Source organism: Giraffa tippelskirchi, chromosome 1, assembly GCF_054371585.1.
Source record: "Giraffa tippelskirchi isolate mGirTip1 chromosome 1, T2T-mGirTip1v1.2.pri, whole genome shotgun sequence".
In the NCBI taxonomy this organism is placed as follows: Eukaryota; Metazoa; Chordata; class Mammalia; order Artiodactyla; family Giraffidae; genus Giraffa; species Giraffa tippelskirchi.
In genome coordinates, this window is record NC_137275.1 from 83,429,779 (window position 1) to 83,456,354 (window position 26,576).

At 35.8% G+C, this 26,576-nt stretch overlaps 1 protein-coding gene across 9 annotated transcripts in view; it reads right to left on the minus strand.

The window, feature by feature from the left end:
- The window catches only part of STPG2 (sperm tail PG-rich repeat containing 2), a 601,931-nt gene that overhangs the window by 280,443 nt on the left and 294,912 nt on the right, over positions 1-26,576 (minus strand). For 6 of the 9 annotated variants that reach the window (XR_014083528.1, XR_014083523.1, XM_081595770.1 and 3 more), the window contains one exon: positions 4,708-4,823. Coding sequence is in view for 5 of the 9 variants with exons in the window: in XM_081595770.1 (XP_081451896.1) it covers positions 4,708-4,823 (116 nt within the window). In the remaining 4 variants the exon portion in view is untranslated. Of the gene's footprint in view, positions 1-4,707; positions 4,824-25,832; positions 26,179-26,576 lie in introns of those variants that run through there. The other 3 variants (XR_014083529.1, XR_014083524.1, XM_081595786.1) reach the window with 1 other exon arrangement.

The following is a 26,576-nucleotide window of genomic DNA, read 5'->3' on the forward strand; positions in this document are numbered from 1 at the left end:
AGGCAATGATGACCATTTTAACCACCCCTATTTAACATACCCAGGAAGGTTTAGCCAAAACAATTTGGCAAAAATAATAATAACAGCCAACCAAATTGTAAAGAAAGAAGTAAAATTATTTCTGTCTGTAGATGAAATAAATTTATAGAAAATTCTAAAGATACCACAAAAAAATCAATGTAAATACAATAAAATAATAAATAAAAGCATTCAAAAAAGTTTCAGAATAAAAACTGAACATATAAAATTCAATTATGTTTCTATGCACTAACACAAACTATCTAAAAAACAAATGAAACAACCCCATTTACAATAGCATAAAACATAAGAAAACACTTAGGAATAAAGGTAACCAAGACAATACCTGTACACTGAAAATTATAAGACACTGATGAAAGAATTTGAAGTAGACACAATGGTAAGATATTCCATGTCCAAGAATTTAAAAAATCAATAATATTAAAATATGCACTCTGCAATATCCAGTCATCCATTGATTTCATATAATCTATCAAAATTTCAAAGGCATTTTCACTGAAACAGACAGAATAATCCCAAAATTTGCATGGAATCATATAAGATCCTGAGTAGCCAAGGTATTTCTAAGAAAGAACAACAGAGCTAGAAACCTCATACCTCCTGATTTCAAACTCTATCACAAAACTATAGTAGTCAAAACTGGCATACAAAAAAGACACATAACCAATGGAAAAACTTGAGAGCCCAGAATGACCTGTTTCATATACAGTCAACTAATCTTTGAAAAGGATATCAGGAATACACAATGGGAAAAGATATTATCCCCTACCAGTGATGTTTGGAAAACTGAAAGTACACTGGAAGCTTTATTTATACTGCTGCTGCTAAGGCGCGTCAGTCGTGTCCAACTGTGCGACCCCATAGATGGCAGCCCACCAGGCTCCTCCATCCCTGGGATTCTCCAGGCAAGAACACTGGAGTGGGTTGCCATTTCCTTCTCCAGTGCATGAAAGTGAAAAGTGAAAGTGAAGTTGCTCAGTTGTGTCCAACTCCTCGCAACCCCATGGACTGTAGCCCACCAGGCTCCTCCGTCCATGGGATTTCCCAGGCAAGAGTACTGGAGTGGGTTGCCATTGCCTTCTCCAAGATAGCATCATACATGAAGGTAAAAACCTGAAAACATTTCCTCTAAGAATAGAAACAAGATAAAGATATCCAGTCTCACCATTTTTATTCACCATAGTTTTGAAAGTCCTAGTCACAGCAATCGAGAAGAAAAAGTAATAAAGGAATCAAAACTGTAAAAGAAAAAGTAAAACTGTCACTGTTTGCAGATGACATGACACTATACATAGAAAATCCTGAAGATGCTACCAGAAACTAGTGGAGCTCATTAATGAATTTGGTAAAGTTGTAGGATACAATATCAATACACAGAAATCTCTTGCATTTCTATATACTAACAATGAAAGATTAGAAAGAGAAATTAAGGAAATAATCCCACCTACTATTGCTTCTAAAAGAATAAAATACCTAGAGATAACTGTACCTAAGTAGGCAAAAGACCTGTCCTCTCAAAACTATAAGATGCTGATGAAAGAAATCAAAGATGACATAAAGCTATACCATGTACTTGGACTGGAAGAATATATATTGTCAAAATAACTATACTATCATCCAAGGTGATCTACAGATTCAAGCCAATCCTTATCAAATAACTAATGGCACTTTTTGCAGATCTAGAACAAAAACCCTTAATATTTGTATGGAGACACAAAAGACCCCAAACAGCCAAAGCAATCTTGAGAACAAAATAAGGAGCTTAAAGAATCAGGCTTCATGACTTAAGATTATCATATAAAGCTACAGTAATCAGAACAGCATGGTACTGGCACAGAGACAAACTTACAGATCAATGGAACAGGATAGAAAGCCAAAAAATAAATCCATGTACCTATGGCCAGTTAATCTATGACAAAGGAGGCAAGACTATACAATGGAGAAAAGACAGTCTCTTCAATAAGTGATGCTGGAAAAATTGGACAGCATCATGTAAAAGAGTAAAGTTAGAAAATTCTCTAATACCATATGCAAAAATAAACTAAAAATGAATTAAAAAACTAAATGTAAGACCAGATGGTATAAAACTCTTAGAGGAAAACAGGCTGAACACTCTTTGACATAAATCACAGCAATATCTTTTGGGATCCACTTTCTAGAATAATGAAAATAAAAACAAAAATAGACAAATGGGACCTAATTAAACTTAATAGCTTTTACACATCAAAGGAAACTATAAAAAAAAGACAACCCTCAAAACGGTAGAAAATATTTGGAAACTATGTGACCAACAAGGAATTAAACTTCAAAATACACAAATAGCTCATGCAGATTAGTAGAAGGAAAAAAAGAGGAATCAAAAAAATGAGCAGAAGATCTAAATAGACATTTCTCCAAAGAAGACATATAGGTGGCCAAAAAGTCCATGAAAAAGATGCTCAACATAACTACTTAGGCAAATGCAAATCAAAACTACAATGAGGTGTCACTTCACATGGTTAGAATAGCCATCACCAAAAAGTCTACAAACAATAAATGCTGGAGAGGGTGTAGAGACAACAGAACCCCCCTACACTGTTGATAGGAATGGAAATTGGTACAGTGATTACAGAGAACAGTATGGGTGTTCTTTAGTTTTTTAAAGTAAAAATAGAGCTACCACATGACACACCAACCCTATTCCTGGGGATATATCTGGAGTAAACCATAATCCAACAAGATACATGCACCTCAGTGTTCACTGAGGCACTACTTACAATAGCCAAGACATGGAAGCAACTATGAGTTGTGGGACATCACCTCACAACTGGTAGCTATCATCAAAAAGACAAGAATAACAAAGGTTGGTAAGAATGTAAAGAAAAGGAATGCCTGACAGTTGGGATCCAAATTGGACGTGAGATACTAAAAAAACCTCTAACCATCTCGATGGCAGACATTATATACATTTAGGTATTTTCCAAACAGAATCCCATATTGCAATCTTAAAACAGTGTTATAAATTTATAGAATCATCTTATTCTATTAAAAAAATAAAATATTTAACACAAATATGTTTTTAGGTCATCAATTTAAATTAATTAAACATAATAAAGGAAAAGAGAAGTGTCAAATTAAAAAATCAGAGCAAATTATAAGGAAACAAATGGTGTTACAAAGACAAAAAAATACAGGTAGTTTTCAATAGAAAAGTTACCAAGCACTGCAGTATTATAGACACTATATAATGTAAGGATATATTAGTTTGAAATTTCAGGCATTATCTTAATTATACTTCATTGTTAAATCCATAAATGTTTTCTTCTGATGTGGAAAATAATTTTCCACAACAAATGATTGAAGTATAAATACAAATTATTAATCTCAGTGGAAGGAAAAAGGAAAAGTATCTTTAAATACAAGGAAGACTAATTGGTACATCTTCTCTGACAAGTGTATCACAAAATGAAAAAGGTAGTATCAGATTTACTGGCATTTGTATTTTGTGGACACCATTAAAATCAGTTTTAAAAGGAGTGTGGAAGCAATCAACTGAGGATTTAATATGATCTAATATGATCAAACTATGAACATCTATAATACCTAATCTACTTCATTAAGACTAACAGTTTACTGATCAATACTTGCTTAAAGACCCTTCCTCATTATACCCAACAATCAAGAGTAAATATGTCATAAACTTTGCCAACTCTTTACAATTGCAAGTTTCTAATTTGCAAGTCTTGCCTTATATTAAACAGCCAAGGCTCTAAAACATTAAATATATAATGCATCATTCTTTCATCTTCACATTCTGAACTACTATTAAGGCTCTATCTAGCATATTTTCCCTTTCTGAAGTAAGTCTTATAAAATTATTTGCTTATCAATAGATATTAACAGTGATCTTTTGGGAAAATCAACAGCCAATGGGTAAAAATAACAAGTCTTTCATAATTCATTTGATTTTCTTCCTTTCCTGGTATTATATTATCAATGTGCTTTTGACAGAATGCTGAAAAACTTTGGATTATGACATTTTAGATAAGTAGCAAAACATACATTCAATACAAATAAATTTGGCATTAACTATCTCAGATATGAACATTCACTATGGTTTGCACTCTTAAATTAGTTGCTATAAGCTAATGGGAAAACTTCTTCATCCCAAACAGGTATTAAAGCCTATAGTGAACACAATTTCTAAAACCCTGCAATTTATTTCAACCTCCTCCTTACAATCAGAAGGCCCACAACAGAATGAGACATTTATTTATTATGAATCTAAACCATCTACATTTATTAAAAGAAAATAAAAGATCAAACCTGTTCTTCCAGATCTGCAGGGCTTTCTTCTTCCATGCTCTTTAATAAATTCTTGATTTCAATAAACATTTGGAAATTTCAATTTGTATACGTAGACAAGTAAATATTTAAAATTGTAGAGATATAAAATTATATATATACATTAATGCTGTTGAGGCTATTTACATATGAGTTGTGAAATACTTCTTAAATCTTTAAGAAATGTCAGAATATATTTTTTCAAAGTTATTATCAGCTAAAAGATTTTGGTTAGTAATAAGAATATATCATATGGAAAAGACTTTAATGAAGATATTTCCAGTGATGTTCTGGAAATTTTTTCATTCTTATGTTATTATTAAAACGGAAATATTATTGACAAACCTCGTATGTCGCTGGACCAGGAGTAATCTCTTTGGAATCTTTAAAACGCTTTGATGCTTTAACAAATGAGGGTATGAAGCAGGATTTCTTTAAAACAGGATTGTATGTTGTAGGTCCTAAGAGAAAACAAATGTAAAAATAAAGCACATTTTAAATTATTGATTTTGGTCACATAGATATTATTCTTAGATTTATGATCTTAACATTTAAATTTGGCTTCAAACAATCTTGAATCCATCCTTTTGAATGCTTAAAGTCATTCAGCTCAGGGATTTCAAATATGATAAGCATAAAACAGAGGCATACTTCATTTTATGGTACTTTGCTTTATTCCATTTTTCAGATTTTATGTTTTTGTCTTCTTTTTTTTGTTTTTACAAAATGAATGTTTGCGGCAATCCTGCTTCTAGCAAACTTATCAGCACTATTTTTAAAGCATTTGGTCCTGTAATTCTCACAATACTTCAAACTTCTTCATTATTAAAATTATATCTGTTTGGGTAATATGTAATCAGTGACCTTTTGATAAGCTAAAGACAAAGGAGAAAAGAAGAGAAGCGAAAAGCAAAGGAGAAAAGGAAACATAGACCCATTTGAATGCAGAGTTCCAAAGAATAGCAAGGAGAGTAAGAAAGTCGTCTTCAGTGATCAGTGCAAACAAACAGATGAAAACAATAGAATGGGAAAAAAATAGAGATCTCTTCAAGAAAATTAGAGATACCAAGGGAACATTTCATGCAAAGATGGGAACAATAAAGGATAGAAATGGTATGGACCTAACAGAAGCAGAAGATATTAAGAAGAGGTGGCAAGAATACACAGAAGAACTACACAAAAAAGATCTTCATGACCCAGATAATGATGGTGTGATCACTCACCTAGAGCCAGACATCCTGGAATGCAAAGTCAAGTGAGCCTCACGAAGCATCACTATGAAAAAAGCTAGTGGAGGTGATGGAATTCCAGTTGAGTTACTTCAAATCCTAAAAGATGATGCTGTGAAAGTGCTGCACTCAATATGTCAGCAAATTTGGGAAACTCAGCAGTGACCACAGGACTGGAAAAGGTCAGTTTTCATTCCAATCCCAAAGAAAGGCAATGTCAAAGAATGCTCGAACTACCGCACAATTGCACTCATCTCACACGCTAGTAAAGTAATGCTCAAATTTCTCCAAGCCAGGCTTCAACAGTATGTGAACCATGAACTTCCAGATGTTCAAGCTGGTTTAGAAAAGGCAGAGGAACCAGAGATCAAATTGCCAACATCCACTGGATCACTGGAAAAGCAAGAGAGTTCCAGAAAAACATCTACTTCTGCTTTATTGACTACACCAAAGCCTTTGACTGTGTGGATCACAACAAACTCTGGAACATTCTTAAAGAGATTGGAATACCAGACCACCTGACCTGCCTCTTGAAATCTGTATGCAGGTCAAAAGCAACAGTTAGAACTGGACCTGGAACAACTGACTGGTTCCAAACTGCAAAAGGAGTACGTCAACGCTATATATTGTCACCATGCTTATTTAACTTATATGCAGAGTACAACATGTGAAATGCCAGGCTGGCTAAAGCACAAGCCGGAATAAAGATTGCCAGGAGAAATATCAATAACGTCAGACACACATATGACACCACCCTTATGGCAGAAAGTGAAGAAGAATTAAAGAGCCTCTTGGTGAAAGTAAAAGAGGAGAGTTTAAAACTTTTTAGGAGAGCCTTAAAACTCAACTTTAAGAAAACTAAGATCATGGCAACCAATCCCATCACTTCATGGCAAATAGATGAGGAAACAATGGAAACAATGACAGACTTTATTTTGGGGGGCTCCAAGATCACTGCAGATGGTGACTACAGCCATGCAATTAAAAGACGCTTGCTCCTTGGAAGAAAAGCTATGGCCAACCTAAACAGCATATTAAAAAGCAGAGACATTACTTTGCCAACAAAGGTCTCTCCAGTCAAAGCTATGGTTTTTCCAGTAGTCATGTATGGATGTGAGAGTTGTACCTTAAAGAAAGCTGAATGCTAAAGAATTGATGCTTTTGAATTGTGGTGTTGGTGAAGACTCTTGAGAGTCTCTTGGACTGCAAGGAGATCCAACCAGTCAGTCCTAAAGGAAATCAATCCTGAATATTCATTGGAAGGACTGATGCTGAAGTTGAAGCTCCAATTCTTTGGCCATCTGATGCAAAGAACTGACTTATTGGAAAAGACCCTGATGCTGGGAAAGACTGAAGGCAGGAGGAGAAGGGGATCCAGAGGATGAGATGGTTGGATGGCATCACTGACTCAAGGGACATGAGTTTGAGCAAGCTCCTGGAGTTGGTAATGGCCAGGGAAGCCTGGTGTGCCACAGTCCATGGGGTCACAAAGAGTCAGACATGACTGAACAACTGAACTGAACTGACCTTTGATGTTACTATTGTAATTGTTTGAGGGCACCACAAATCATCCCCATATAAGATAGCAAACTTAACTGATAAATGTTGTTTGTGTGTTCTGATTGTTACCTTATTTCTTTCCCTGTCCTTGGGTCTATTTCCTGAGATACATTAATAATGCAATTAGCCCAATCTGTACCTGTACCACGGGTTATGACCATAGTGTTCACGTGAAGGGACAAGTCACATGACTCTCACTTTAATTCAAAAACTTGAAATGATTAACTTATTGAGAATGGCATGTCAAAATTTGAGACAAACTGATAGCCAGGCCTCTTGCGCTAGCCAAGTCGTAAATGCAAAGGAAAAATTATTGAAGGAATTTAAAAGTGTTATTCCAGTGAGCACACAATGATAAGAAAGCTAAGCAGTTTTAATGCTCATATGGAGAAACTTCTAGTGGTCTGGGTAGTGATCAACATTCCCTTAAGCTAAAGCCTAATTCAGAGCAAGGCCTAATTCTCTTCAATTTCATGAAGGCTGAGAGAGCTAAGAAAGCGCCAGATGAATTCTGAAGCTAACCAAGACTGGTAAATGTAAAAAAGCCATTTCCATAACATAAAACTACAATGTAAAGTAGCAAGTGATGATACAGAAGCCATAGCAAGTTATCCAGTAGATCTAGCTATGATAATTAATGAAGGTAATATACTAAACAACAGATTTTCAGTGTAGAAAAAAACTGCCTTCTTTTGAAAGAAGATGTCATCTAGGACTTTTATAGCTAAAGAGGAGAAGTCAATGGCTATCTTCAAAGTTTCAAGGACAGGCTGATATTCTTGGTAAAGGCTAATACACTTGTTGACTTTAAGTTGAACCTAATACTCACTTACCATTCCACAAACCTTAGGGCCCTTAAGAACTATGCTGTATAATACCTGGATAATGCGGCATCTGTTAACGTGGTTTGCTGAATATTTCTAGCCCACTGTTGAGACCTACTGCTTAGGAAAAAAAAAAAAAGTTTCCTTTCAAAATATTACCAAATATTGACATGCACTTCGTCACCCAAGAACTCTGATGAAGCTGTACTATGAGATTAATGATGTTTTTATGCCTGCTAACATAACATCCATTCTTCAGCCCAAGTATCAAGGAGTCAGTTTGACTTTCAAATCTTATTATTTAATAAATATATTTCAAATGGATCTAGCTGCCATCAATACTGATTCCTCTGACAGATGTGAAAAGAAACTGAAAGTAGTCACTCTGTCATGTCTGACTTTTTGCGACCCCGTGGACTGTAGCCCACCAAGCTCCTCTGTCCATGGAATTCTCCAGGCAAGAATACTGGAGTGGGTAGCCATTGCCTTCTTCAGGAGATCTTCTCAGCCTAAGGATTGAACCTGGGTCCCCTGCATTGCAGGCAGATTCTTTACCGTCTGAGCCACCAGGGAAGCAGGCAAATTCAATTAAAAACCTTCTGGAAAGGATTCACTATTGCATATGCCATTAAGAACATTTGCAATTTATGGAAAGTGGTAAAAATATCAACATTAACAGGAGTTAGTTGGAAGAATTTGAATGACTTGAGTGATTCAAGACTTAGTGAAGGAAAAAACTGCAGACGTGGAAATAGTAAGAGGACTAAAATTAGAAACGAAGTCTGATGATACGACTTAAATTGTTACAATCTCATGGTAAACCTTAACTGGATGAGGGGTTGCTTCTTATAGATAAGCAAAGAAAGTGGTTTCTTAAGATAGAATCTACTCCCAGTGAAGGTGCTGTTAAGAACATTTTGACAACAAAGGATTTAAAGTATTACATAAAGTTAGTTGATAAAGCAGCAGGGTTTGAGAGGATTGACTCCAATTTTGAAAGATGTCCTACTGTATGTAAAATGCTATTAAACAGCATGTGTGATACAGGGGAAAAAAAATGTGAAAGGAAGAGATAATTGATGCAGAAAACCTCACTATTGCCTAATTCTAAGAAACTGCCTCAACCACTTAGCCCTTCAGCAACCACCACCTGACCAGTCAGCAGACAATATCAAGGGAAGACACTATACCAACAAAAAGAGCATTCCTTGCTGAAAGCTCAGAAGATGTGTAGTGTTTTTTAGCAATAAAGCATTTTTAAATGAAGGTATGTACATTTTTAGACAAAAATATCATTGTATATTTAATAGACTGCACTATAGTGTAAACATAACATCTATATGAACTGGAAAACCAAAAATAATTGTGTGACTCTCTTTATTAGGATATTTGCTTTGTTGTGGTAGTCTGAAACCAAACCCGAAATATCCCAAGATACACTTGCAGGGACCTCTGCTTACATAGTAATTAAATGTACAACACATGTAATTTCCAAAAAAAGAAAATAATACCAACTCAAAATACATCTACATTGTTAGAAGAGATACCGAGGTCTTATTTCCTAAATATTCATTCATATGTTCATTCATACTCATTCATTCATACTCATTGGAAAAGACCTTGGGAAAGACTGAAGGCAGGAGAAGGGGATGACAGAGGATGAGATGGTTGGAAGGTGTAACCGACTAAATGGACATGAATTTGAGCAAAGCAAGAGATGGTGAAGGACACAGAAGCCTAGCATGCTACAGTCTATGAGGTCGCAAAGATTTAGACACAACTTAGCGACTGAACAACATTCATATGTTTAGTGAAGAGTCGATGACTGAATTGCATTGGAAATATGAATAAGATTTAAAGAAGGAGAAAGGTGGTTTTACAGCATACTGAGCACTAAACACGATAGAAGTCAAGGCACGAAGGTGGAATTTACAACTATGGAACAGTTGTATGGTGTAAACAGATTGGTTGAATGGAACAAGCCTAAATCCTAAATAAAGATTTTGTAACTAGAGCCAACAGTTTCAAATTTTATTCTAAAATCTTCCAAAAATTCCAAAGAATTGCCCAGGGAACAATGTGTAGGTAGAGCCCAAATAAAATTTTGAAATAGGGAATGGCAACCCACTCCAGTATTCTTGCCTGGAGAATTCCACAGACAGAGGATCCTGGCAGGCCATGGGATTGCAAAGAGTCAGACACGACTGAGTGACTAACACTTACATTTAAATATTTTCACCCAAAACAACTATAGATTCACTCTTTTGTTTGGGTTCCATGTAAAATTTTATTTAACCAAGGTTGTTCAGTAATTTTTTATAAAAAAGCTTTTAAAAACCACTTCCATAGTCTACCCCTCGAAGATTTTAGACTAAAGGAGATTCATAAAGAAAAAGATAATTAAGAAATAAACTCAGGCAATAGTTTATAGAATGAAATGGCTTGTAGATGGTCTATTTCAGGGTTACTAACAAGGAGTTTACTAACATTGATAAGGAAAAAGAAGAACAATTCAGAATACTTTCTAAGAAATTCAATAAACATTTAGTATGTACAGTGATTGGAAGGAGATAAAAATGAATAGTGGTTACAAGAAAGGTAATATTGTGATGGTAATAAAGAAACACAGAAAGAAAGAGCAGAGGAAGATTTTGGGCTTGATTTGGAGACAGTTATGTATGAAAAGATGCAGGATATCCAGAGGACAATTGTAGATATGTAACTGAAACTCATGAGAAAGCTGACCTGGAGAGAAAGAATGGAGTTACTTATGTAGAGGCAATAGTCGAGGTTTCTCTAAGTGAAAGAGCATGGAGAGAGAAAACCAAATAACTGAGGAGTGGAATTTGGGAAACTGCACACAGAGAGGGAACAGAAGAGTCAAAGAAGGGAACAGTCTAGTTAATAAACCTAGCTACTACAACATCATAGACAATAAATAGAAAGAGGCTATTTTTTTCTCCATGTTAACCAATACTTACTGTCTATAACATGCCATGCCTTGTATATGAAGAGGGTTGTTGTTTAGTCACTAAGTAGTCTTTGACTCTTTCTCAACCCTATGGACTGTAGCCTGCCAGGCTCCTCTGTTCATGGGATTGCCCAGGCAAGAATAGAGGAGTGGGTACCCATTTCCTTCTCCAGGGGATCTTCCCAAAAAAGGGATCAAACACACGTCTCCTGCATTGCAGATGGATTCTTTAGATGTCTACCATATCAAATATTTCAAGAGAAGAATTATAGTAAAGTGTATGTACTGTGCTTAGTCACTCAGTTCTGTCCGACTCTTTGGAACCCCATGGACTGTAGCCCACCAGGCTCCTTGGTACATCGGATTTTCCAGGCAAGAATACTAGAGTGGGTGGCCATTCCCTTTTCCAGGGGATCTTCCCAACCCAGCGATCAAACCCAGGTTTCCCAAATTGTAGGCAGATTCTTTACCATCTGAGCTACCAGGGAAGTAGTGCACATAGAATGTAGCTTTAGAAGAGTGGTGACAAATGAAACTAAATTAGAGGGCCTTAAAAAGACACTGTGGGGTGAGGGAATAAAAACCCGAAGCACAGAATATTGACAATGAACATAAATAGTGAAATAGTAGAGTAGATAGGATACAAAATTAATGCCTCTATCTCCCTAGGAGACATGCAATCTGAAACCACTGACTTTGAAGAATAGATGCTTGTTGATATTTTAGAATCCAACGTATTTTAGAATTGATAGGTTCACATGAAACATTTTTAAAGCTTTAGCTTCATTTACAAAGCACATTTCAAAATTTTAAATAAAACGTAACATTTGACTCTAGATTAACCATTCTAATATCAGTTCAATTAACAGGATAGATATCCAAAGTTATAAAGCCCTTGTGAGAGGCTGCTACAGAACAGAACACAAACAGAATGTTTCTGTTCCTCTACAATTCATATTTTGAAATCCTAACCCCCAGTGTGAGGGTATTTGGAGATGGGGACTTTGAGAGGTAATTAGTTCATAAGGGTGGAACCCTTATGATGGGATTATCGTCCTTATAAGAGAAGACATAATGAGCTTATTTTCTCTCTCTCTCTCCCCCGCCTTCCCCTGCCCAAACAACTCTCTCTCTCTCTTACGTGAAGACAAAGTAAGATGTCTATCTGCAAACTAGGAAGAGGACCCTCACTAGGAATAGAATTGGCCAGAACCCCGGGCACCTTGATCTTGAACTTCTCAGATACCAGAACTATGATAAATAAACTTTTGTTTAATCATGCAGTCTATTGTACTTTTGTTATAGCAGCCCACAGTGACTAAGACAGTAGGCTGTTGTTTAGTTGCTAGTCGAGTCCAACTCTTTGAAATGCTATTAACTTATATTTATAAGGCTTCCCTGGTGACTCAGCAATAAAGAATCCACTTGCTATTGCAAGAGACATGGGTTCAGTCCCTGGGTCAGGAAGATCCCCTGGAGAAAGAAATGGCAACTCACTCCAGTATTCTTGCCTGGGAAATTCCATGTAACAGAGGACCCTGGTAGGCTACAGTGTATGGGGTCACAAAAGAATTGGACACAATTTGGTAACTAAACAACCACAGCAATTTATATTTACAGTGTAGAGAAATAATATATCTATACAAATAGAGTATCATAACAGAAAATCTTAAATACACAAACTATGCATAGGAAAATGTATCAGTTGCTTCAATATCCAGAAAAAAACCACAATATCCAGTAAAAAACCACAAACTACCATCAGGAAATGGGTATATAATTCCACAATTAATTGAAAATTGCAACTTTAACCATAAAGATTTATAAAAGTTAATGCAATAGGTAAGGTTATTATCCAAACACTATTGTACAAGTGTTCCATTTTCAGTTATGAAATATAGTCTATCCCCTGCCTTTACCATAATGCAAAAGGCATAATGCTAAATGCTATTTATCATAATGCTGATAAATATTTACATTCATGGTTATAACTCATTAAAAGAAAAGAAAATATTCAAATATAGTTGTAGTAGACTTTCTTTTATTGGAATTCCTTTGAGGAATATTAAGTGAAGCAAAACTTTCTTTAATATGCAGCTTGCTGCATTTTAGCACTTAGACTGCTCTGAGCTACAGAGCATTAAAGAAAAGGTTTACTGAACTTAATTTTAAAATAAATTTTCAATTACGTATATTACTGCTTATATGATACAGGTCAAAGATTTACATTGCTTCAACAGCTCTGAGTCACATCTGGATTATGCAGAAACTATCTTCTATTTATTTACCAAAACGCCACATTTTAATCACAGGTCATAGAAGAAGAAAAACTTCTCATTCCAAATCAAACACCTATGAAAAGTCTGCCTGAATCATGACTACTATATAATGGAAAATTCAAGAGCAGGTGATTCTTACAATTATATAATTTTCAGCCCTATGCCAACTCACACGCTCTGAAATGTCAACCAATGCTACAAGGCAAAAATGAGAGATAACAGGAAAAATGAGTAATTTAAAATGAAAATGATTTAAGTGCACTAAGAGTGGATCAAAAATAAATACTTCTATGAATAAAGTTGCAAAACCTCATATTTTAAAAAATGCTTATCTTTATAATGAGCCAAAATTTATAAATCATTTAGTCAATTTTGCTTATGAATACAGAGTCCTTATTTCATCTGAGGGTGACAGAAAACTCAGTTCAGTTCTGTTCAGTTGCTCAGCCATGTCCGACTCTTTGCAACCCCGTGCACTGCAGCACGCCACGCCTCCCTGTCCAACACCAACTCCCGGAGTCCACCCAAACTCATGCCCATTGAGTCGATGATGCCATTCAACCATCTTATCCTCTGTCGTCCCCTTCTCCTCCTGCCTTCAATCTTTCCCAGCATTAGGGTCTTTTCCAAAGAATCTGTTCTTCGTATCAGGTGGCCAAAGTATTGGCATTTCAGCTTCAGCATCAGTCCTTCCAATGAATATTCAGGAATGATTTCCTTTAGGAAGGACTGGTTAGATCTCCTTGCAGTGCAAGGGACTCTCAAGAGTCTTCTCCAACACCACGGTTCAAAAACATCAATTCTTCCTTGCTCAGCTTTCTTTATAGTCCAACTCTCACATCCATACATGACCACTGGAAAAACCATAGCCTTGACTAGATGGACCTTTGTTGGCAAAGTAATGTCTCTGCTTTTTAATATACTGTCTAGGTTGGTCATAGCTTTTCTTTCAAGGAGCAAGTATCTTTTAATTTCATCGCTGGAGTCACCATCTGCAGGGATTTTGGAGCTCAAGAAAATAGTCTGTCACTGTTTCCATTGTTTCCCCATCTATTTGCCATGAAGTGATGGGACCTGATGCCATGATCTTAGTGTTTTGAATGTTGAGTTTTAAGCCAGCTTTTTCCACTCTTCTCTTTCACTTTCATCAAGAGGCTCTTTAGTTATTCTTCGCTTTCTGCCATAAGGGTGGTGGTCATCTGCATATTTGAGGTTATTGATATTTCTCCCGGCAATCTTGATTCCAGTTTGAGCTTCATCCAGCCCGGCATTTCGCATGATATACTCTGCACATAAGCTAAATAAGCAGGGCGACAATATATAACCTTGACACACTCCTTTCCTGATTTGGAAACCAGTCTGTTGTTCCATGTCCAGTTCTAACTGTTGCTTCTTGACCTGCATACAGATTTCTCAGGAGGCAGGTAAGGTGGTCTGGTATTCCCATCTCTTTAAGAATGTTCCACAGTTTGTTGTGATCCACACAGTTAAAGGCTTTGGAATAGTCAATAAAGAAGAAGCAGATGTTTTTTTTGAACTCTCTTGGTTTTTCAATTTTTAATCAATTGTTTTTCCATTTTTAATCAATTGTTTATCAGTTCCATTATCTTCAATTGTTTAATCAATTCTAATATCTTTAAATACTGAATTTGAATATCTTCAAATACTGAAGTCTGTTTAACTGTGTACCTCCAAGTAATACTTTTCAAAATGCATATCAAAAACCCTATCAGATTAAGTCTTTGATCTTACTGATAATTTTGCTCTCTGATAAGGTCAGTAACATTATACAAATTTGAATTACATTCACCAGTCTTGGAAATGAAGTTATAACATCCTTTCTGTATGAATTATATGCACCAATTGGAAAGAAAGATGATCACCTTTCATCTAACACCACTTTGAGTAGGTAGTGTATAAATATGTAACACATGGATGATTTTTATTGATGAACAAATAATCAATTAATCAATAAAACATGACATTATCTTCAAGGTAAATAAAATACCTCACAATTAGTCTGATACATTATTAGCAAAGTTTCAAGATTGAGAAAGGAGTACGGCAGGGCTGTCTGCTGTCACCCTGTTTATTTAATGTATATGCTGAGCACATCATGAGATGTGCCAGGCTGGATGAGTTACAAGCTGGAATCAAGATAGAAAGGAGAAATATCAACAGTCTCAGATATGCAGATGATAATACTCTAATGACAAAAAGCAAAGAGGAACTAAAGAGCCTCTTGATGATGGTGAAGGTGGAGAGGGAAAGAGCTAGCTTAAAAGTAAATATTAAAAAAACTAAGATCATGGCATCTGATCCCATTACTGCAAGGCAAATTGAGGGGGAAAAGGTGGAAGTAGTGATAGATTTCCTCTTCTTGGGCTCTAAATCATGGCAGATGGTGAGTACAGCCATGAAGTAAGATGTTTGCTTCTTGGCAGGAAAGCTATGACAAACCTAGGCAATGTGTTGAAAAGCAGAGACATCACTGTGCCAAAAAAGGTCCATATAGTCAAGGCTATGGTTTCCCAGTGGTCACATACAGTTGTGATTGCTGGACCATAAAGAAGGTGGAATACTGAAGAATTGACACCTTTGAACTGTGGAGCTGGAGGACTCCTGAGAGTCCCTGACAGCAAGGAAATCAAACCAGCCAGTCGTAAGGGAAATCAACCTTGAATACTTGTTGGGAGGACTGATGCTGAAGCTGAAACTAGCTGACTCATTGGAAAAGTCCTTGGTGCTGGAAAAGATTGAGAGTAGAAGCAGAAGAGGGCATCAGAGGATAAGATGGCTGGATGGCATCACCGATGAAATGGACATGAACTTGGGCAAACTTTGGGAGATGGTGAAGGACAGAGAGGCCTGGCATGCTGCAGTCCATGGGGTCACAAAGAGTTGGAACCAACTGGGTAACTGAACAACAATAACAATTAGTAGCAAATTTTCCTTTCATAACTGAGTTTGGGCTTTATATCCCACTGTTCATTTAAAGGTTTGGATTCAGAATGCCAGGAATATTACCTAAGCAAAAAGTTGAGAAGTCTCCACATATATTCTAAGTCTTCTTAGGTCATCATCAATATATCAACACTCAGGGCTAAAATAGAAAGGTTTCCCCTGTTAAAACTGGTACTTATCTCTGTGAATACTGTATGTAAAAATCAGGATAATGTTATATGTCTGTAAAACATGTCATGTCATAGATCAAGTTATATAGAGTTCTTAAAATATAAATACCAACTCTATTTTTTAAATAATTAAATATTTGATTAGTATTAATCAAACTAAATTATTTAAGAAAGCTATAGTAAATGAGCTATAATTTAAAGCAAAGCTTTATTTTGTTCCTCCATGCAACATGTGGGATCTTAGTTTCCCGACCCACACCTCCTATATTAGAAGTGAGCAGTCTTATACACTGGACTACCAGGGAAGTCCTAAGCAAAACTTTTTAACTGGCTAATTTTTACCATTTTATTGTGACTATTGCCATTTTCTTAACTTGCTAAAAATTGTTAAGTCCCCCAAGTGCATTTGGATTTGAATTTTCCTTTGAATATGTCTGCTATAAATAGCTTACAATAAAGCTAGGTTCACAGAGTTTAGAGTTTTCTGAAAGAAGAGCTTAGAGAATTTATTTAATGACAAATCAATTAAAAATGGTTAACATTTTTATTTGCAACTTAATGAATACATTATGCATCTTAAAACAAACATTTTTATAGATTAAATGAATGACACAATGGGGCTTTCATGCACAAATATTTTGCTTAGATTCATTAGAAATCAAACAAAAACTATTAGGTTAACCATTGAATATTTCAGAAAGCTTCTTCCTCATTTTCAGTAAATTTAAATCTACACATATATTTAAATCTAAATAAGATTTTTTTTCTTCACCTTAACAGTGGTCTCTGTTCATTCTGTTCTTGTGAATATAATACTAATAAATATTTTCCAACCCTGCTCCTATACCTTCATGAAATAATACCAAAATTCCTTCCTTGCAAGCCTTCTCATCAACTACACTAATGAATTTAACCAAGACAAATAGCAGTGGGACTTGTTTATATTAATAATGCTTACTTCCAAATAGTTAGGGCTTCCCTCATCTGTCTTCAATACATAACCCACAAGTCCTATTCACTGCCCTTCCCTAGCTTTGGACATGTTCTCCACTGGCCTCTGGACTGAATTTGTTCTAGGGCTTGAAATATCAAGACTAAAAAACAAAGGATCATACTGGGCATCATACATTTTAAACTAATCTTTCTCAAAGTGTAGTTCATGGACCACAGGCATCAGAATTACCCAGGTTAGTTATTTAAAGTACAGATCCCTTGGATTCAAGACAAAATAATAAATCATATTCTCTGAAAGTGGAATGAAAAAATGTAATTTTCATAAAACCCATTGTTTAACCTTTAAACTACAACTTTTTATGTAGCTGTTCTCAAATATATTTAAACACCGAAGAAATCACTTTTCCCTAAATCTCAAGAAATAGTGATCAAAGAATAAACCTTAAGGAATTGGCTCAGTCAGTAAAGAATCTGCCTGCATGCAGGACACCTAGGTTCGACCCCTGGGTTGGTAAGATCCCCTCAAGGAGGGCATGGCAACCCACTCCAGTATTCTAGTTTGGAGAATCCCCATAGACAGAGGAGCCTGGCAGGGTACATTCCATGATGTCCCAAAGATTCAGACACTAGGGGTGACTAAGAACACATCATTTCCTCTAGAATATGTCTGAATCTCTTACTGCCTATGCCTACCTTATTCTCAGTGCCTCAATTAAAGCTTGTTATGCTGAACTGAGCCAAAGGAAGGAAGAATCAATGTGTAAGTCCACTATAGACCACTCCCATTACTTGTAAGCATTTTAACCACTCTTTTTTCCTTTCCCTTTCTTTGTCAGCAACTGTCTATGGAAAATTGATACTTTGAAGCTGTGGTACATATACACAATGGAATATTACTCAGCCATTAAAAAAATACATTTGAATCGGTTCTATTGAGATGGATGAAACTGGAGCCCATTATACAGAGTGAAGTAAGCCAGAAAGAAAAACACCAATACAGTATACTAATGCATATATATGGAATTTGAAAGATAGTAATGATAACCCTATATGCGAGACAGAATAAGAGACACAGATGCATAGAACAATCTTATGGACTCTGAGGGAGAAGGTGAGGGTGGGACGTTCTGGGAGAATAGCATTGAAACATGTATATTATCATATGTGAAACAGAACACCATTCCATGTTTGATGCATGAGACAAATGCTCAGGGCCGGGGCAATGGGATGACCCAGAGGGATGGGATGGGGAGGGAGATAGGTGGGGGGTCCAGGAAGGGGGACACATGTAAACCCATGGCTGATTCATGTCAATGTATGGCAAAAACTATTACAATATTGTGAAGTAATTAGCCCCCAACTAAAATAAATAAATTTATTTAAAAAAAAAAAGAAAATTGATACTTTGAATTCATATTTCTTCTTATAATGTGAAAATGGTATTTAGATGATATATTACATAAATGTTGGTGAACAAGTTTAGAACACTTGCTGCCTGAAAGGATAGAGAGTTGTAGGAAACTGGTGCCATTAAGACGGTAAGGAGATGTACTTTTCAGTATATATCCTTCAACACATCATGAATTCTGTTGTAGGTATGTTACATTATTTCAAGTAATATGAAATAATTAATATAACACATAATATGTATTTCATTATCATGGAAGATACAATTCTTTGAAATGTATTTCATCTCTATCTTATTTTAGCCTATTATTTCCTACAATAAATCTTTAAACCTAAAACATTCAAGCTTTCTGTACACCAGCCATATTAGCTTCATAAATTCTGTAAATGTTCTCAAGTTTTAGTTTCTTTCTTTATGAAATGGGGATAAAATGGTGGATATCAGTTAAATAACTTCTACAAAGTCAAAAAGTGAGTAAGAATCAAATCATTCAACCACTTTTAATCCTTAGAACATCCCTAGGAGGAAAGAAAAATAAAATCACTTAAATTTTATAGGAAATTAAGTTAATAGCTACTCTGTGACTTGGACTGTGTTTTTAACAGCTCTTTCCAATATTTCACACTGCCTTTGTAATCTTCATTTGCTGTCTCTAGCACTTTCCAGAAATATCAAGTTTGCCCCCAAAATCATAGTAATTAAATGCAAATATTGTGCTTTCACCTGAATATTACATTTCCCTAGTAGGTGAATTAGGTCTAACAGATGGAATAAATTAAGGGCTATACGATAAATTCAGGAATTTTGTTACTGGATTATTAATTAATTAGCATACCAAAGTGGATGTAATTTTGGTTTCATATCTATACTTTTATATTTATAATGAGTGCGTACACATTTAAGGCAATAAGGAGTTCATGATCTGAGCCACAGTCTGCTCCTGGTCTTGTTTTCGCTGACTGTATAGAGCTTCTCTATCTTTGGCTGCAAAGAATATAATCAATCCGATTTTGGTGTTGACCATCTGGTGATGTCCATGTGTAGAGTCTTCTCTTGTGTTGTTGGAAGAGGGTGTTTGCTATGACCAGTGCGTTCTCTTAGCAAAACTCTATTAGCTTTTGCCCTGCTTCATTGTGTACTCCAAGGCTAAATTTGCCTGTTATACCAGGTGTTTCCTGACTTCCTACTTTTGCATTCCAGTCCCCTATAAGGAAAAGGACATCTTTTTTGGGTGTTAGTTCTAAAACGTCTTGTAGGTCTTCATAGAACTGTTCAACTTCAGCTTCTTCAGCGTTACTGATTGGGGCATAGACTTGGATTACCATGATATTGAATGGTTTGCCTTGGAAACGAACAGATATTATTCTGTCATTTTTGAGATTGCATCCAAGTACTGCATTTTGGACCCTTTTGTTGATCATGATGGTTACTCCATTTATTCAAAGTGATTCCTGCCCACAGTAGTAGATGTAATGGTCATCTGAGTTAAATTCACCCATTCCAGTACACCTTAGTTTGCTGATTCCTAGAATGTCGATGTTCACTCTTGCCATCTCCTGTTTGACCACTTCAAATTAGCCTTGATTCATGGATCTAACATTGCTAAATTCAGACTTAAATTGAAGAAAGTAGGGAAAATCAGTAGACCATTCAGGTATGACCTAAATCAAACCCCTTATGATTATACAGTGGAAGTGACAAATAGATTTAAGGGACTAGATTTGATAGAGTGCCTGATGAACTATGGACAGAGGTTTGTGACATTGTACAGGAGACAGGGATCAAGATCATCCCCATGGAAAAGAAATGCAAAAAAGCAAAATGGCTGTCTGAGGAGGCCTTACAAATAGTAGTGAAAAGAAGAGAAGGGAAAAGCGAAGTAGAAAAAGAAAGATATTCTCATCTGAATGCAGAGTTCCAAAGAATAGCAAGGAGAGATAAGAAAGCCTTCCTCAGCAATCAATGCAAAGAAATAGAGGAAAACAACAGAATGGGAAAGACTAGAGATCTCTTCAAGAAAGTTAGAGATACCAAGGGAACATTTCATGCAAAGATGGGCTCGATAAAGGACAGAAATAGTATGGACCTAACAGAAGCAGAAGATATTAAGAAGAGGTGGCAAGAATACACAGAAGAACTGTACAAAAAAGATCTTCATGACCCTGATAATCACGATGGTATGATCACTCACCTAGAGCCAGACATCCTGGAATGTGAAGTCAAGTGGGCCTTAGGAAGCATCACTACGAACAAAGCTAGTGGAGTGGAAGTGATGGAATTCCGGTTGAGCTATTTCAAATCCTCAAAGATGATGCTGTGAAAGTGCTGCACTAAATATGCCAGAAAATCTGGAAAACTCAGCAGTGGCCACAGAAGTAGAAAAGGTCAGTTTTCATTCCAAACCCAAAGAAAGGCAATGCCAATGAAGGCTCAAATTGCCACACAATTGCTCTCATCTCACAGGCTAGTAAAGTAATGTTCAAAATTCTCCAAGCCAGGCATCAGCAATACCTGAACCGTGAACTTCCAGATGTTCAAGCTGGTATTAGAAAAAGCAGAGGAACCAGAGATCAAATTGCCAACATCCTCTGGATCATCGAAAAAGCAAGAAAGAGAGTTCCAGAAAAACATCTTTTTCTGCTTTATTGACTATGCCAAAGCCTTTGACTGTGTGGATCACAATAAACTGTGGAAAATTCTGAAAGAGATGGGAATACCAGACCATCTGACCTGTCTCTTGAGGAACCTGTATGCAGGTCAGGAAGCAACAGTTAGAATTGGACATGGAACAACAGACTGGTTCCAAATAGGAAAAGGAGTACGTCAAGGCTGTATATTGTCACCCTGCTTATTTAACTTATATGCAGTGTACATCATGAGAAACACTGGGCTGGAAGAAGCACAAGCTGGAATCAAGATTGCCAGGAGAAATATCAATAACTTCAGATATGCAGATGACACTACCCTTATGGCAGAAAGCGAAGAAGAACTAAAGAGCCTCTTGATGAAAATGAAAGAGGAGAATGAAGAAGTTGGCTTAAAGCTCAACATTCAGAAAACTAAGATCATGGCATCTGGTCCCATTACTTCATGGCAAATAGATGGTGAAACAGTGGAAACAGTGTCAGACTTTATTTTTGGGGGGTCCAAAATCACTAGAGATGGTGGTTGCAGCCATGAAATTAAAAGACACTTTCTCCTTGGAAGGAAAGTTATGACCAACCTAGACAGCATATTAAAAAGCAGAGACATTACTCTGCCAATAAAGGTCTGTCTAGTCAAGGCTACGGTTTTTTCCAGTGGTCATATATGGATGTGAGAGTTGGAGTATAAAGAAAGCTGAGTGCAGAAGAATTGATCCTTTTGAACTGTGGTGTTGGAGAAGACTCTCGAGAGTCCCTTGGACTGCAAGGAGATCCAACCAGTCCATCCTAAAGGAGATCAGTCTGGGTGATCATTGGAAGGACTGATGTTGAAGCTGAAACTCCAATACTTTAGCCACCTCATGCGAAGAGTTAACTCATGGAAAAGACCCTAATGCTGGGAAGGATCGGGGGCAGGAGGAGAAGGGGACGACAGAGGATGAGATGTCTGGATGGCATCACTGACTCGATGGAAATGGGTTGGGTAGACTCTGGGAGTTGGTGATGGACAGGGAGTCCTGGCGTGCTGCGATTCATGGCGTCGCAAAGAGTCAGACACAACTGAGCGACTGAACTGAACTGACACATTTAAGGAAAACAAAAATGTCACAATTTTGAAAGCCAAATTGTCTTCCAATCTCCATGCTATCACACACACTCCCAGGTGTCAAGGCTGCCCTACTTGCTACTTTCTCAACCTGTTATAAACATTTTTTTTAATCAAGAGTTAAATGTTAGTTTCCAAAAATCAAATACCCCTAAGTCCCATCTTTTGGTGAAGGCTGCCTCTCTGTGGCAGAATGCAACATGTCATATTCTCTAGGGGACAATATTTTCTCTCTTTTCTTTTAAACTGGTAGAAAAGTTCTATATAATATTTTTAAAATACATAAATTTCAATACAGTGTCTTTGCTACTCTTTCTGGATATTTTTGGTTCCATTTTGGAAAGGGCTTTGAACCCCCAGGAATCACCTCATTCATCTTGGCAAAAGTATATACCAAGATATGAAAAGAGTATTTATGTAAATAACAAAAATCAAGTAAAATATAATTGCTCAAATGTAATAGTCATGTTTCCTGTCTTTTCTGCAAGCTGAAGTCCTTATTCACTTTCCACTGAATGATTCTGCAGGTCAGAAAGACACACTTATTAATAGACACTGGACCGACAGCTGCTATCTAAATTTTCTGAAAGAATTACTTAAAATAAATGCTAAGTGTTCCACAAAATAATGCCTCCTATCCACTTAATGAAAGATGACAGAGGAACATATCTTATTCCAAATGCTGAAAGCAAATATCAAAGGATATCTTTAATACATATATATATATATATTGAGTTAATCATTCTTCCACTAATGACCATTATTAGTTGAAATGAAGTGGGCTCAAAAGACCTTATTATAAGACATATTTGGGGGGACATGTGTTCTGATAACATTTTTTAATACTTGATACATTTAACCATATGATAACTGAAAGAGTAACATTTGCACATTTTTAACTGAAAGGAACAAAATATTACAAGCATATGACTTGCTATATCTCAAAAATAAAGGATTTATCTAATTAAGCAATATAGTCACAAAAACAACATTTACCTTCTCTAAAGCAGAACACGCTAACTAATCAGTAAAAACAGTAAAAACTTTGTAAGAGAAATTACCCAGAGGGTCATAATAAACATTTCAATAACCAATATGAAGTTGACTTGTTCTTGTTTGAAGCATAATTATATCAAAAAAATCACTAAGAAAACTATGCAGATTCTTTTTTAAAAAATTATTTTAATAGAGTCAAAACCTGTGACATGAGGTAAACCAATAAAAACATGAAAGAAAGTTGCTTGCAAAGATTTTCGATCAAGAAAATTATTTAGAAATACTAATTGTTAATTATTGCAATATAGCCTTCTCCTTTTTTATTTTGTTTTGTTTAACAATGTCCGGAGGTGGAGGGGAGAGAGGAAGAAACATGTTTTGTTTCTGCTTCAGCAAATACTGAAATCTATTTATATGCAAATTAGCTATCCATTATTAGTATGAGAAGAGACTTGTGCATTAAAGGAAAAATAAATTATCACTAGAAGCCATTAATGAAATCTATTTCAAGACACAACATTTTATAAGAGTCCTCACTCATGTAATATTTGTTTAAGCCTTGGGGGGAAATGGTGAGTTCTACGCTTAGATGAAACCCAATACTACATTGTTTCTCATGCCAGTTTGTTTTATAAAATTCATTTATCCTCTCCTTAGAAATGACTAGATAATTTTAACTCCAATGAGTCTTTTAGGGAACCTTATCTTTGAAGTTAGGGTCCTATGTATTTGTCACATAATTGCCAGACTTCTTAGGAGAATTTATTTTTACTCTTAACAATAATTGTTATTCCCTGAGGTTTAAAAACATTAACATTCAGTTTTATACTCTAATAGCAGTAACATAGAAATAAATGAGCTTTAAGAAGGAACATAAGTCTTACTGCACTAAGTTGAACTTCTATGGAGAAGACTAAAATAAGCAATAATCAATAATCAATAGAGACTATAAATTAATTTCATATGCTCTGCAGATTTTCTCTTTGGGTTTCTCATCTTGTTCTTGAGCTCATAAATTCCTTGGTTAGTTCATATTTGAGTCCCCATCGGTTTTAAACACTGCAGATATTCTTCCCTCTGTCATCTGCTTAACTTTGCCTTGGCTACCCAATGTTGAATTATTTAGTTTTTTGATATATTCAAGCTCATACCATTTTTTTGCCTTATGGCTCTTACTTTTTAAGTTTTTATTAAGAAATCTTTCTCCACTTTTTAGGTTGCAGTGGTGTTCCTAGTATTTTCTTCTACTAACTTTGTAGTTTTACCATTTTATTTACGTCTTTAATTCACCTGGATTCCATCACTGAATGTAGTCTTTTGTCTGCCCATTTTCCCAGTGTGTGTTACTAAAATTTTCCTTTATCCATTGATTTGTGATGGCAAGTTTATAATAAATTGTCTTCACATGTACATAGATCTATCTCTGAGCTTTTTCTTTGTTTCCTTATTCATTTATCTTACTTATTGCCAAAACCACAATGTTTTTATTAATATAGTTCTATAATACATCTCACTAAATAATATAGGGATTTCTCCTATTCCTTTACTCTTTTTTAAAATTATACATGTGCCTTTATTTTTACATAAATTTTAGTGTGTTTATCAATTTCTTCCAAAAGTCAAACTAGACTTTACATTTATAAATTACCGTGGGGTTACATTTATAAATTAAAGGAGGGAAAATTAATATCTTCATTATAGAAGGACATCCCATTCAAGGGACTAGAATTGGCTCTTCATTTATTCAGACCAATATGTCTGTCCATTATTAGAATTTTAAAATTCTATTTATGGAAACCTTTGGCCTTCTTAGTTAATTCCCAGAAATTTTGTTCCTTTTAATATATAATCACTGTTGATACAGAGAAATGTTACTCATTGTTACATCATTCTTATATCTAGCAAGTGTGCTTAATTTTATTAGTTCTAGTAGCTTCTTGATTTAAAAACATTTTTTGCAACAATGCTCTAATCTGAAACTGAAGGCTGGGTTCTCACTTTTCCTCCAGTTCTGCCATTTCCTCTGCATTCGTAGCTCTTCTATCCCTAGGTAATAATGTATGACTACCTACTTTATTAAGAAGGTATGGTAATAGTGGTTATTTCTGTCTTCCTGCCTTTAAGAATAATATTTAGTTTAAGCTTTAGGTTTATTATACATAGGCTTCCCTGGTGGCTTAGATTGTAAACAATCTGCCTGCAATGCAGGAGACCCATGTTTGATCCCTGAGTCTGGAAGATCTACTGGATAAGGCAATCACAACCCACTTCAGTATTCTTGCCTGAAAAATTCCATGGACAGAGAAGCCTGGCAGGCAACAGTCTATGTGGTTTCAAAGAGTCAGACACTACCAAGCCACTAATACTTTTAAGATATTGCTTCTGCAGCTCTTTATTAAAGTACTTTTTAAACAGTATTGTACAGAAAAATGAGAACATCTTAGAACGCAATACAACCAGAACTGCTCTTATCTTTGTTCCTGTTGATTTATCTTTGCCCTTAGATGACTAAGTAATTTAACATGCAATGTTCTTCTGGCCATCACCCTCTATGGTCCTTATGCTGGCATTTCAGAGAAAAGAGCACATGGAAGTGGGATGAGACAGGACAGTAGGAAGAAGCTGGCTGGTCTCCTCATTCGTCCTAAAGCAAACCTCACTCTTCAACAAACTCCTGCCTCTGTCAAACGAGATAGAGTTGTACATCAGATCTGTTGTACAAAGAGAGAAGAGGAGAATAGTACCTCTTGTATTGATGTACACAAAGAGTACTGAAATAGAGAGAGAATCTTCTTTTAAGTATGTGAACAGATACCAGAGATCATTTGGCATATATGAAGAGTTCATGTCACATATAGTGTTCTGTGGTCAAATAAATTTGGGGAAAGTTGGATTAAACAAGATTAAAACAGATTTCTTTATTGGAGATCATAGTCGAGTCTGTGAAATTCTAACTCATACATAGCAAAGGATCAGCACAATGTGTGCATCTCCCATCAAGTTTCATTACACACTCCCCTTTTGTCCCATGATCTTATAGCATCGATATTTATGGAACATACTTTGGCAAATCTTAATTTCCAGGATAACCAACTTAGTTACCCAATTT